Source organism: Hippocampus zosterae, chromosome 14 (assembly GCF_025434085.1).
Source record: "Hippocampus zosterae strain Florida chromosome 14, ASM2543408v3, whole genome shotgun sequence".
Lineage (NCBI taxonomy): Eukaryota > Metazoa > Chordata > Actinopteri > Syngnathiformes > Syngnathidae > Hippocampus > Hippocampus zosterae.
The window spans coordinates 20,920,118-20,934,030 of record NC_067464.1 but is presented as its reverse complement, the minus strand read 5'-3'; the positions used below and the strand labels follow the sequence as shown (position 1 = coordinate 20,934,030).

Below are 13,913 nucleotides of genomic sequence, written 5' to 3'. Positions count from 1 at the left end.
GCAGGCTGATTGAACGCTCTAAATTGTCCCTAGTTGTGAATGTGAGCGTGGATGGTTGTTCGTCTCTGTGTGCCCTGCGATTGGCTGGCAACCGATTCAGGGTGTCCCCCGTCTACTGCCCGAAGACAGCTGGGATAAGCTCCAGCACCCCCCGCGACCCTAGTGAGGATCAAGCGGTTCGGAAAATGGATCAATGTAACAAATGAGAATCATTGTCATTATTCTGGTTGTACACTGTTCCTGAATACCATCTTTACAAGATTGTGTTGTTGTATTTTTAAATCTAGGAAGTAGTCACATCCGATGATATAGATCAAATATCTTTGTGCAAAATCTTCATGTGTGACTTGATTAACTTTGTGTGTCTTTCAAAAGGGAAAGCAGCTTGGTGTTTCAAATTTCAAAACAGTAGCAAGCCTGCATGTCAAGTAAATCATTAGTTGCAGCCCCTTCATTCAGCAACAATACCAAAGTGCCTTGCATCGCCGTGACTGACCACTTCAGACATCCACAGCTCTTCAGAGCCCATTCAGAAGCCGTCAAAAAAGAATTCAAGGCAATTTTTTTCCCCCACAGTGCTTTTATGCCAAAGAGAGCGACTGAATGTATCTTTCAAGGCCGTGAGCTGAGTTATTGAAAGGCAGCTGGCACTCGACGGCGTGAAAGCCTGAGCTATTAATTCCATTGACTCCCTCCTAGACAAGGACTCCAACACACAGCTTTATTGTGATGTCTTAGATGATGGGCAAAACACTGTCTGAGCCATTTTCATTATGTGGTTTACTTTCATTCCTGCCTTGTTTGCTTTTATTTAAATGTGTGGCTTCATTATACAATGGAGAGTCGTCACACCCCTGTTCAATTGCCAGGTTTTTGTAATACAAAAAAAAAAATTACACCAATATAAATCATCATCATTAGAAGAAGACTCATCTGTCTTTGTCATACACCAAATTTTGCCTCTGCAATCGATTGGTCACATGAGTGGACAAAGGCAAACAGGGCGCGACGTAAGCACCCAGGCAGCAGTTCAGGTTATTGCTGTCTTGCCGAAGGGCACCACACCAGTGCATCCATAGGATGTTGGGGGGCGGGGTGAGTGTTCCTGAACCGGGGCCCCACAGTGGCAGGCGATGACAATCTTAACCACTTGGCAATGGCTCCCCCATTCACGTAACCTGTAAAATTCAATTGATAAAAAAATATATTATTGATTAAATTAATTAGCAATGTGGTTGCATCATGGTGCACCCCCTCAAATAAGTGTGTCTGTATTCAGAATCAATTATTAACATTCACATTCATTTTACATGGGAATCAGCACACATCTGACAGTATTTAAAGTGCCTCTCATTAACCCCAAGTAAAGTTGAATCAGCTTTTCTCAATGTATTTTTTTTGCTTTCTAACAGTCCTGTGCTAACACTGACTGCTGTTTTGTCTTGTCTAAGGACCGAGTTCAACCAAAAGAAAAAACAACCCCCAAGCATGAAGCTGCCACCATCACGTGTCACTGTTGGTCTGGTTGTAAGCAGTGTTGTGAACCCAAAACATACTTTTTAGAATAATGGCCAAACAGTTCAATCTTAATTTCAATCACTTGTAAGAAAAGCATTTAAAAAAAGTGAAAAAGAGCAGTGTATTCTCATAGGACCGTTGCCACTAGGATCATCTTTTTATCAATAATTATCTGTTTTAGCAGTAGAAGATTCTTATCCTCTACCTCCAGGAAGATACATTGGTAGCTTTTTTTTAGTCCGTTTTATCATTAAAAGTATGTTCAGGTTAGACAGTTGCATAGCAACAAGACCGAAGAAAGGCTTCTTCTGCCCTTTGAGCACTTGTCTTATGAGGAACACTTCGTTTTCGAGCAGGAGGAAAACAGCCTATACACTTGTGATCTCAGACACCAACTGCTGCGACATTAGTGGGCGCAAATGATTTGTGGGAATAAATTGTCTTATTTTTCATGCAGAGGATTTCATTCAGGCAATTGAGAGACATAATGATTTTGCACAAATGACCGATTCCTTTAGTTAGATGAATTACTGCATCATTCATTTAATGTTTGTTTGTGTATATGTCAATAAACGATATGTGCCTCTAATTGCCCATTTCTGTATTTCTTTGCTCTTTGTTCAGACACGTACGTTAAGCTGACCTTACTGAATTCCATGGGCCACGAGATGTCCAAGTGTAAAACATCTATCTGCCGAGGCCAACCCAACCCAACCTACAAAGAGACATTTGTCTTCCAGGTTGCCCTTTTCCAGCTATCGGATGTAACGCTCATTCTCTCTGTCTACAACAAACGCAGTATGAAACGCAAGGAGATGATTGGCTGGATCTCTCTGGGGCTCAACAGCTCTGGAGAGGAAGAGCTCACCCACTGGACTCTGATGAAAGAGTCCAGAGGACAGCAGGTTTGCCGCTGGCACATTCTGTTAGAGTCCTAGTTGTACTATAAACGTACACAGGAATATGACCACAAACCTTCTGCACTGGTCAATTGAGCAGGGTAAAAGCAGATGGGAGCAAATGGGACTCTTCCTCAGAATCCGCGTGTTGGTGATCAAGCTGAATCAACCACTAATCACTTTTGAATTCTAATCAAATTAATTGCAAGCTCGAAAGACGCAAATATCCCGTGCTCTGAGAAAATGTGCAAAGCCTTTACATCAGGGGAGCCCAACCTTTTTTGACCAAAGATCAACATTTCAAGAAACCAACCTCCCAAAGTGGACCTGTTACCACACATACATGCCTATACACACGAACAAGCACACACCCACCCACGGGCACGTATGCACACACGCACTAATGCCATGATGACCAAGAGCCGTATAGGCCCCTAAAGTGAACGAAACTGAAAAATAAAGTAGATACAATTCATTCATTCATCTTCCGAGCCGCTTGATCCTCACTAGGGTCGCGGTGGGTGCTGGAGCCCATCCCAGCTGTCTTCGGGCAGTAGGCGGGGGACACCCTGAATCGGTTGCCAGCCAATCGCACACAGAAACGAACAACCATTCGCACTCACACTCACACCTAGGGACAATTTTAGAGTGTTCAATCAGCCTGCCACGCATGTTTTTGGAATGTGGGAGGAAACCGGAGCACCCGGAGAAAACCCACGCAGGCCCGGGGAGAACATGCAAACTCCACACAGGGAGGCCGGAGCTGGATTCGAACCCGGTACCTCTGCACTGTGAAGCCGACGTGCTAACCACTGGACTACCGGGCCGCCAGTAGATACAATAGTTTGTGAAAAGGAGATCACTGCCTACCTCAGTAGGGACCTGACACGGAGGCATCGGACACACTTTGACAGCGTGTGAAGTACAGAAACTATCGTAGGTCACCATGTTAATGACCGTTGCTCACGTGTACCGTTTTAAAATGCTGCTCCTGTGGCTCTCGATTCTCATTCTTGGCCAGTGCCATCGGTGAATTGCAGATGAAACAAACTTTGAAGGAGAAGAATAAAAACAAACGATACATCGGGACAGCTGTGATCACAAGCTGCAATTGCAGACTGCTGACAGCTTCTGCTGATGCAGGTCACTGTAGGTTAAAGGTGACCTGCTTTTGTTATTTTATTTTGGAAATACTTTTTTGTGAAAATGAAATGGATGCAGTGTACACTAACACAAAAATGTATAATATGAATAACACGCACACAGGCACACGTGTGCCCCCCGCCCCATTTCCCCCTGCAAACCGGTCCGCCGGCTACCGGTCGATCATGATCAACTGGTTGGGCACCCCTGCTTTAAATGGTTCAAAAATTACAGTGGAACCTCCAAGGTTGAACTTTCCAGAGCATTGTTTTATGTTACATTCTAAGATGTGCAGTACATGTCATACACACTCAGATTTTTTTAGGGCTAACATATAAGGTTTATGTATTTCAATTGCATATAAGATTTCCATCCATTTAAATTACTTAAATATATATTGCCAGCCAAATGTAAATGAAACAATTAACAATGAGAGTTATGTCAAATATCTAATACATGAAATTTTGTGAATAAACAATGACAGATCGATATATTCAGCATGAATAGATTCAACGTGTTTCAAACACTTAAGAAAGAAAAATTGGACGCACCATTTTCACATTTGGGGTATGACGACGCGCCAACATCCACATAGCAATAAATTTGATCGCATCAAACGTTTTAAAATATACTTGCCTTCTGCTGGAATGACGTCAAGTTATCATAAAGGATGCATACCTTTTGTAGCATATATCCAGGGTGGACTTTCACTTTTTCTCCCCTCGCCTTGTTCCTCGCACTTCCCGTGGAACCACCAGTCCCTCGATCCCGCTGGTATGAATCTTTTCCGACATATCTGGCGGCGATCGGAAGTGACAGATATTCTGATGTCTTTTATGTCTGAGCATTTTTGGCAGGGAAATTCAAGCAAAACTTCGGAATTTTGGAGAAAAACTTTTGAGGTTCCACTGTATTGTTCAACTTCTTTTCTTTTGTTAATTCACAATATCTCAATTTGGGATATTTAAAGCCAACACTGCCAGCCCATGTCAACTTTGTTTTAGCCTAGATTTGTGTAACAAAACAAACAGTGAAAGCGATGGCACAAACTAAACAATCTGGTGTCACCGACAGGACGTTGTGTTAATGTATTGAAGTCATTACTTTCCAGTGAACATATGATGCATTCCAAAAAAAAAAGCGTCCTAGATGTCTTTGGAATTTCAGCAAAATACTCCATGGAAAAATAATTTGAGCGCAATCTGCACCTTCTTTTTTGAGCCTCACAGAAAACAGGATTTGAGGCGGGTGTCCAGTCTCTTGCAAATGAGCCACTGATCCCTCGGCTGTGGACTGTGAGACAAAAGTAGCTGCAGCTTTGCGTTGCCATGATGATTGCGAAGGATGGAGCAACTTGCGAGACAAGTCCCATAAAGACATTCAAAAGATCAATTGTATTTTGCTGGAAGGAGGCGGAACGTCATCGCCGTGCATTTGCCTATTCGTGTGCGGATCTGTGTATGTGGCATATGCACCGGATTTATTGGCAAACACAAAGGGCCCGCAGACATGTTGAATCTAGCATTCATGTCATAGCCGTTAAAGCGATATTCCTGGCCTACGTTTTCGTCCATGCTCGACACGATGAGACAAATGAAGTATTGAATGAATATTCTTCTGAAAGACGGCCCTTTTTGAACAGCTTCCATTCTTAATGATGCCAACTCTGGTGCTATGTGGCCGCTTTGCTGCTCACAAAGAATTCCTTGCCTCATGGCCTCATCCTTTTGGAGTTTTTCTGTAAAAGAAACCAAATCATAAACAAGGGTACTGCATGATTACTGGCATGTTATACAGCACTCCACTCTCGAACTGTACTGTGTGGACAATTTTAAAAAATAAATACAGTGATCCCTCACTTATCGCCGTTAATGAGGAGCAAGAACCGGCGCGATAAGTGAAAAACCGCAAAGGAGGGTTTGCGTCCCCACCCCAGGAATTTTTGTGTTAGTGTACAGTATGTAGGTACCAGCATGTTTAAAATAGTAATTAACGTTCATCAGCACTGCCTTTGAGAGAGGCGAAGAGACTTATGTTGGTGACGTAGAATGCTTTCACTTGACATTCTGATGGTGTAGGCACCGTTAGCCTCCAGCTAGCTTCTGGCCAGCTATCCCCTCGCAGCCGATGTGTTTATGATAAGACAATTCATCGGGATTGATGAGGAAGAAGCAAAGAGAGACGTGCAGCTGTTTGACAAGCCCAACCCAACCAGCCCCCCCCCCTCTCCCCTCCGTCGCGCACGTAGCAAACACAACAGAAGAGAGAGAAATAAACACTGTGTGTGTGATGTACTGCGATAAATGAAGCGCGATATCTCGAGGGATCACTGTAGATCAGCAGTCCCCAAACTACGGCCCGTGGGCCGGATGCGGCCCGTCTGCACATTTGGCCCGGCCCTCTAACCCTCCTGTTGTCCTCGGGTCAAAATGACCCGTCACTGTGTTAAAAAACTCCCAAAAAATCCGCTAACTGCAAACAGCGGTGTCTACAAGCCTACTGGAACCTACAAAAGGATTATAAGGAAGGAACACAAGAACTTTAAGAGACTGCTCATATGTCAAGTCAAGTCAAGTCAACAGTATTTATAGAGCACTTTCAAACAGCCATCGCTGCATACAAAGTGCTGTACATGGAGCGATTTAACATATACAATAAACAGTAAGACAAATCAGTAATAAGTAATAAGGCGGTAGAAAGCACCAAGCAGTAAAACCAAGAGCAAATCTAAGTCATGCTGAGTCAAACGCCAAAGAATACAAGTGAGTTTTGAGGAGGGCTTTAAAGATGGGCAGCGAGGAGGCTTGCCGAATGTTCAGTGGGAGGTCATTCCAGAGAGATGGACCAGCAACAGAAAAGGCTCGATCCCCTCTGAGCCTCAGTTTAGTTCTTGGTACGTCTAGCAAAGACTGGTCCACAGACCTGAGGCGCCGGGCAGGGGTGTAGGGGCGTATGAGCTCAGAGAGGTAAGGTGGCGCGAGATTATTCAGAGATTTGAAAACAAAGAGGAGGATCTTAAAAATAATTCTAAAATGAATGGGGAGCCAGTGAAGGGATGCCAAAGTAGGAGTTATATGCTCCCTCTTACGAGTACCAGTCAAGAGGCGAGCAGCGGCATTCTGTACCAGCTGAAGGCGCTTGATAGAGGACTGGCTGACTCCAAAGTACAGGGCGTTGCAGTAATCGAGCCGGGATGTGACAAAGGCATGAATTACTGTCTCAAAGTGTTCATGTGAGAGGAAAGGTTTTATTTTGGCCAGCTGTCTAAGGTGAAAGAAGCTGGATTTAACAACGGCACCAATTTACCGATCGAGTTTGAAATCACTGTCCAGTTTAAGTCCCAAGTTTGAGACCGTTGATTTCAGATAAGGAGATAGGGGGCCCAAGTCTACAGGATGGAATGTACAAGGTCCACTGGGGCCAAACAATATCACCTCTGTCTTCTTTTCGTTGAACTTCAAGAAATTTTGTGCCATCCAGGTTTTGATTTCTTCCAGACAGGATAGGAGTGGCCTTAATGAGAAGGTGTCTTTCTTGCTCAGTGGGACATAGATCTGGCAGTCATCTGCATAGCAGTGGAAAGGAATACCATGTTTCCTTAAGATGGAACCCAATGGGAGCAGATAAAGCGAGAACAGCAGAGGCCCCAGAATTGAGCCCTGTGGAACACCACATGACAGGGGAGCAGTGCGTGATTCAGAGCAGCCAAGGCTGACACAAAAGGTCCTGTCAGCTAGATAGGACCTAAACCAATCAAGAGCACTCCCGCCAATGCCCACCAAGTGCTGCAAACGAGTCAGCAGAATACTGTGATCCACTGTATCAAATGCTGCAGTTAAGTCCAATAAAACCAGACACACGTGGTCTCCAGAGTCATTGTCATATGTGTCAGAGAGATTCTGCTCTGACAACTGAGCTGAACTTTTATCTGTTAAGATTGTGCATGGCACAACAGAAAGTTAATGCTCCATGGCTTTTTTTCTGTGAAGAACTCCGAGAGGGTTATTTAGTTATTTATTTCATTAATAGTGTTATTATTTATTTCCTGATTTTTTTATGTTACGAACCTGGAAAGGGTTATTTGGTTATGTGTGGCTTTGTGGAAAACAATAAATTTTTAAGCTCCCCTCCGATCGTCACACTTTTTCTGTTACAAACTGACACCGGTCCCCCATCAGAGAAGGGAAAAGTTATGTGGCCCTCACAGGAAAAAGTTTGGGGACCCTTGCTGTAGATGAATAAAAATACCTTATGGAGAGGCCACTTTCTCATGTCATGTACAGACACACAGAAAGTACAATCATCTATACCGTTCCTGAGCTTGTAACAAAAGCTTGCGTGCGCACAGTGTTTACAGTGGTGTGTGCGTGTTAGGAAATATGCTATATCTACATTTATTTTTTTGTAATCATTCTTATTTGGAAAATAATAACGCGCTTCTTAGTTGTTTGCGGTGTCCCGAATGCAAACTAAATGTTTTCTTTCTATTTTTGTATCAATTATCATGGGGAAAAAATGTATTTGGACACATCATCAAAACTGTTATGCAGTCCTGCATCTGAATTGATGTCATAACATTGACATCATTGATTTATTCGTTTGGTTTTTGTGGATAATAGTTGGCATTTTTGTGAGGTTATTCCCTACAGACTGAGATGGCATCCGGCTTTGTCTTGAAGGCTTAATGTTGATTTTGTCTCTGAATAGAAGCACAGTTAGCATTGATCGTTCCGAAAACAAAAAATACATGGAACGTAACTTTATGTAATTTACAGAGCAAATAGCAGTCATTGGCAGTAATTTATGCATGTAATGATTGATTATATATCCTGGTTGACTTAATGAAAAGTGTGGTTCCATCAAGAGAACTCTTTTTTTCCATCTTTCTGGAACAACTTGCCTATTCTTCAATGCTCTGTAATATGTTTTATTCATGAGGGTCTGTCATGATTTTCCTGAAGTTTTGTCACCCCCATCGAGGAAACGGTTTTGCCATCATCCACTTCACTCCAGTTGTCCTCTGTGGTCTTCCAGGACATTTGATACTCTCGAGCTTAAATTCAACTCATTTCGGCTGTTTTTGTTTCTATGAATTCATTGAATTCAAATCAAGGTACCTGAAATTGTCTTTGGCATTCAAAATGAATGGGAAACTGAAGAAACGTGGGGTCCACCTTAACATAAATTTAGAGCGCATTTGTCCTTTATTCAACCCCTGGCAAAAAATGAGCCATCCAGGCTCACACTCACATTTAGGGACAATTTAAAGTGTCAATCAGCCTGCTATGCTGCTGCTATGTTTTTGGAATGTGTGAGGAAACCGGAGCACCCAGAGAAAACCCACACAGGCCCGGGGAGAACATGCAAACTCCACACAGAAAAACCGGAGTCAAGATTGCACCCATGCGCTTTGCGCCGTGAAGTTGGAACCACTGGATCACAGACAAAAGTGAGTTTTGAGACGAACGTGAGATGAAACATGGACAGTGAGGGGGGCTTGCTGAACGTTCAGTGGGGGGTCATTCCAAAGAGAGGGACCAGCAACGGAAAAGACTCAAACCCCTCTGAGCTTCCGCTTAGTTCTTAGTACGTCTAAGAATGTCTGGTCCACAGACCTAATTAAAAAACAAATAATAGGAACTTAAAAGAACACTAAAATGTATAGGGAGCCAGTGAAGGGACAGCAGAGTAGGATCCCTCTTACAAGTACCAGTCAAGAGGCGTGCAGCAGCATTCCGGACCAACTGGAGACGCTTAATGGAGGATTGGCCGACTCCAAATTAAAGTGCACTACGGGAATCTAACCAAGATGTGACGAAGGAACTAATTACTGTGCTGTTGCTAAGTGCTGTTGAGAAAGGAGAGGCTTCACTTTAGCCAGCTGCCTAAGATGAAAGAAGCTGGATTTAACAATGGCACCAATTTGCCAGTCCAATTTAAAATCACTGTCCAGTTTAAGACCCAAGTTTTAGACTGTTGGCTTAAGATAAGGATCCAGGGGGCCAGGTCTACAGGATGGGATGTACAAGGGCCCCTGGGACCAAACACCATCACTTGTCTACTTTTCATTGAAATTCAAGGCATCTTGTGCCATCCAGGTCTTGATTTCTTCCAGGCAGGATAAAAGTGGCTTCAATGAGAAACTTTCTCCGATTGCTTTTGCCAGATCAGCTCCGCAGGTTGGAGCCTTATCATGGACCGTTTTCTTCAACTTCCAACAAAGATTTTTAATTGGATTGAGTTGCCAATTCTTTGCAGGCCATCACATTGGCTTTGTTGTGTCCTTCGTCAAAGAATGTTTTCAGAGTTTTTGCTCTTTGTGTCGATGCATTTTCATCTTGAAAAATGATTCATCATAAAATGTCCTTTCAATGGTTGGCATAAGTGTCCCAAATGTCAACGCGCACTTTTATTTCGTGAAGATGTCACAACAGTGATCTCCCAAATGCTTTCAACTGACTTGCAGCTCCATATCATCAATGGCTGGGGAAATGTGCATGTTTTTTTTCCCAGTTACTGGTCTTCATATATCTTACGGCAATGACACCAGACACAAGTTTCAGCACCATCACCTTGCCCAATGCAGATTTGTGATTCATCAATGCGTGACTTCCATCTAGTCATCCACAATCCGCACAATCATTTATCCTTAGCTCATTGTAATTTTTTTCTCCGTGTTAATGATAGCTTTTGTTTCACTTTTCTGTATGCAAGTCCAATTTCCTTTCCTTTTTTTTCCAACAATCTAAACAAGTATATGAAAATCCTCTCAGTCTGGTGATTCCCTCATTTTTGCCAGGGGTGGTATCGGTAGCTTCATTCAAAAATTCCATAAATTCCTGATAGCAACTCTTCTGCCACAATCCTCAAAGTCAAGTTGAAAGTCTCCACTCCAATAACATCTTTCAGATAAGGGATGGATGGATTGATGTCGTGATACATCGTCCAATGTAAAGGCAAAAGCACACATATATAACTATGAGAGCCTTAGTTGGCAGACAACATCATTTACACCTGGATAAATACTTGTATTGAGAAAAAAAAATCCCACGGATTAAATAAGATGGGCACAATACACATGCTCCATTAAATGTCTGATATTGCAATCATTGCGTCTGTAAAAATATCTAACACATTCCATTTGAGGTTCGCAGTGTCCACGTTTGACACAATTTAAAAAGCAAGCTTGTTTTTGATTGCTCTGCCACCTCACCAAACTTTAGCTGTGCTGCAGAAGGGCATCGATGCCTTATTGTCTTACACAGCAACCTGTGATGTGTTTGTTGATGTACTTTACTGCAACTAGAAATGTACTTTGTCTGTACTTTTTGATGTCATTTGTATTTTTTTTTAAGTTTGAATTATTTGTGATAAAATTGAGGGTTAAAAAAAAAACCTTGTGTAACGGCTGTTTTCATCAGACCTTGTCATTGTTTTCTGCTCAGCGACATTAGAAAGTGCAACTTGTGCACTGCTCGGAAGTCCACAACTGCGGGCAACGGGAACGAAGTGTGGGGCAATTTCAAAATGTGAGGATGAAAAACTTGGAATTCCTTTTCGCGCGATGCTGTACACCACATCACCACCGAGCAACCAACAAGGGAAACAGACATGTTAATTTACAGTATTTCGTTTGTTAGCGTTGGTTCATTAAAACGTCATCAATGAGCTTCTGCCACAACTTTTTCAGTTGAAATCAAAATGTACAGAAAAGTCAGATTGCGTGAATCTACTAAACTGTTGAAATATACCCCACATATTTTTTGAATGTACAATTGTCGACCGATTTACATGGAGGATAATTCATCCTAAATCTTGTAATTAGTTTTTATACAAATAGATATTACATAAGATTAAGGGTCAATATAGTGCTTTGAAATATGTCTCTTGACACTGTGTTTCTGAATGCGCCTTTTCGAATGCTTTATCGTTTATCTTGATGTTCATCAAAATCTGTGAACGTATCACAAGGTCAGTGTGTGACCACATGGACTTTTTCTGTTCAAGACGAGTCTTTGATGTGATTGTGGCCAAAAAAAAATGGCATTCACAATCACCTGCGTGTTCGTGGTAAACCGAAAGAGAACCCAAAATCACAAGGGTTTTTTAATGAATTCATGCCACACATTCCACAGCTCGACACAGAACAAAGCGCTTGAGGGAAGAAATGCTGGAAAATAAGATTCAGTGGCTGCTTGCGGAATCGAGGAGGAAATGCAGAACAGATGAGAGGGGCTTGCTCGCTCTCCTGTTTTTGTCGGCCTCATCCTTACAATCGTACCCATAATGAAAAAAAGTTCTAGAATATCTTCCCTTGTTATCGGAAATAAAGGAAGTACAAATAATATGAACAAAATAAAACAGATCGGGTTAAATAAATACGGTACTATAAAATGTACGCACCCGGCCTAAACTATCAATAATAGCGAGACAGAACTAATGAACATATGTTATTTTCAACTATGTCTTTGAACTTGGAATTTGTAAATAAATGATCGAAACAACAAACAAAAAAACATGTCAGCTCTCTTTCTTTGGGACTCCCAGCTGACGAGTTTGGCAAATTACGAGCGGTCCTCAAACGCTTCAGAGCAGCAGTTGACTTGAAGGGATGCGACTGCGACGCTGGTGTTGTTTTTCTCTTCTTCTGCATATATTCACAAGAGCCGAGACGACAGCAGCACACGCGCCTTTGCTTTTCTCGGTAAAGCTCTGTGGACGCAATGACTAATTAATGACATTTTTTTCCTCCCACATTGAGGAAACGGAAAACACCTTTTGGCCACAGTGGACGGCGCGTGAGGATTCTCTTGACGGTTCGTGTTTGGAAAGGCACGCCAGTGCATTGTCGTTACTGCTTACAGTTTACACTTGAAACAACGGTTACACTTTTCCCCCTTTTTGGGAGCGTTTTATTGCTGCGCAAGGATTTTGTGTTCATCTGAAAAACAAGCGTGGAGGCAAATATCAAAAGGAATTCAACTCAGGTAAGCCAAAATAATTTAAGCTACGATCTCGCAGGACATTTAATGTCACTTACGAAGTGACATTAAATGCTGTTACATTGCTGATAACATTGCTGTTATCGATCTTGAAATTAAAGTTGCCCTCGTGTTTACATGTTTAAATAATTTTTCGGACTACGGTCTAATTATACAAATAATAGTGTTACTGACATATTTGAGGACATTGCTGTCGACGGGGGTTGTTTCTTTCTGCGTGCTAAACTGTGTCTACGTCTTCAGCTGTCAAATGATCTGCAGTGTGAATCAGGTCAGTTAATAAGTACTGTGACGTGACAGACTGGTTTAGGTTTAGTGCAATTTATTTGTTGACAACATTTCACTGTCCAGTGTCACTTGATGTCGATCGTTTTAAGGTCCTCTTTGAAACTTCTGTAGGATTGGTTAGCCCAGTTTGCTGAATCATTTTGCTCTCCGAAAAGTGATATATTCCTCAAAATATGATATGTTTTCGCTTTATCCAGTACAACACGTATTCCCTCACTCTAAGGGAGTCTGCACACTTTGTATCATTCATGGTCAGAGATTGATATACGGTAAGTGCAAAAACGTGTTCACTATTTTTCAAATACCAGGTTTTGGTGATGTAAAACAGAAGCTAAATCACTTAGGGAATACCTTTTCGCCATAATCTGGAGAGTTCAGTGGAATAAATAAGAAAAAAAGCACATTGTGGTTGCACACCACTTTTTGGCTGTGTTCAGAATTTTTATAATTATTACTATATTATTAGAAATAATCAATTTCGTGTTAAACTAATTAAAAAGTCTCTTACTAATACCAAATAAATTGTTCCTATTTTAGCATTTTTTTCTTCACATTTTTCAATTGGCACAAGTCACAGTCTTCAGAGATCTTCCGCACAATCAGATGGGTATTAATTGAGAAGAACTGGACATCCCTCTAAAATTGCTGAAAAGACAAGAGGTAAAATGATCAGGGAGGCTGAAGGAATTGCTGGTGAGGACTGCCTATTTAGTATGCAACAGCAATCACTCATCTTCCTTATGTCTGGGCTGTGTGGTTGGGTGGCCTCATCTTACAAATGGGCATACGCCTGTATCAAACATTTTGGTTTCTCGTGATCAGTTTTTTGCAATTAAATCTAAAATGCCTTATTTTTTTGTAACTACGAACTCACCATTGAACACGCTCTGTAGTACATTGTTCGAGGTCAAATGAAATTATTATTTTTCAAAATTATATTATAATTCAACAATAAAAGTACTTCTTCACAAAAGAAGTAGCTACTTCTCTCTTCTTTGGTAACATCAGAGGGCAAATGAAGTGATGTCATTGCTATTTAGCTAGATGTATGCCTCTGTGGCGA

General features: G+C 41.8%; 2 protein-coding genes across 5 annotated transcripts in view; both read left to right on the top strand.

The window, feature by feature from the left end:
• The window catches only part of syt14a (synaptotagmin XIVa), a 68,130-nt gene extending 62,406 nt beyond the window's left edge, over positions 1–5,724 (top strand). For all 4 annotated transcript variants that reach the window (XM_052085757.1, XM_052085755.1, XM_052085756.1 and 1 more), the window contains one exon: positions 2,143–5,724. In XM_052085757.1, coding sequence (XP_051941717.1) covers positions 2,143–2,456 — 314 coding nt within the window. In that variant the 3' untranslated portion in view covers positions 2,457–5,724. The remainder of the gene's footprint in view (positions 1–2,142) is intronic.
• A 6,398-nt stretch (positions 5,725–12,122) lies between these two features.
• The window catches only part of sertad4 (SERTA domain containing 4), a 38,288-nt gene continuing 36,497 nt past the window's right edge, over positions 12,123–13,913 (top strand). The window contains exon 1 of the mRNA XM_052085822.1: positions 12,123–12,547. The gene's annotated coding sequence lies outside the window, so the exon portion shown is untranslated. The remainder of the gene's footprint in view (positions 12,548–13,913) is intronic.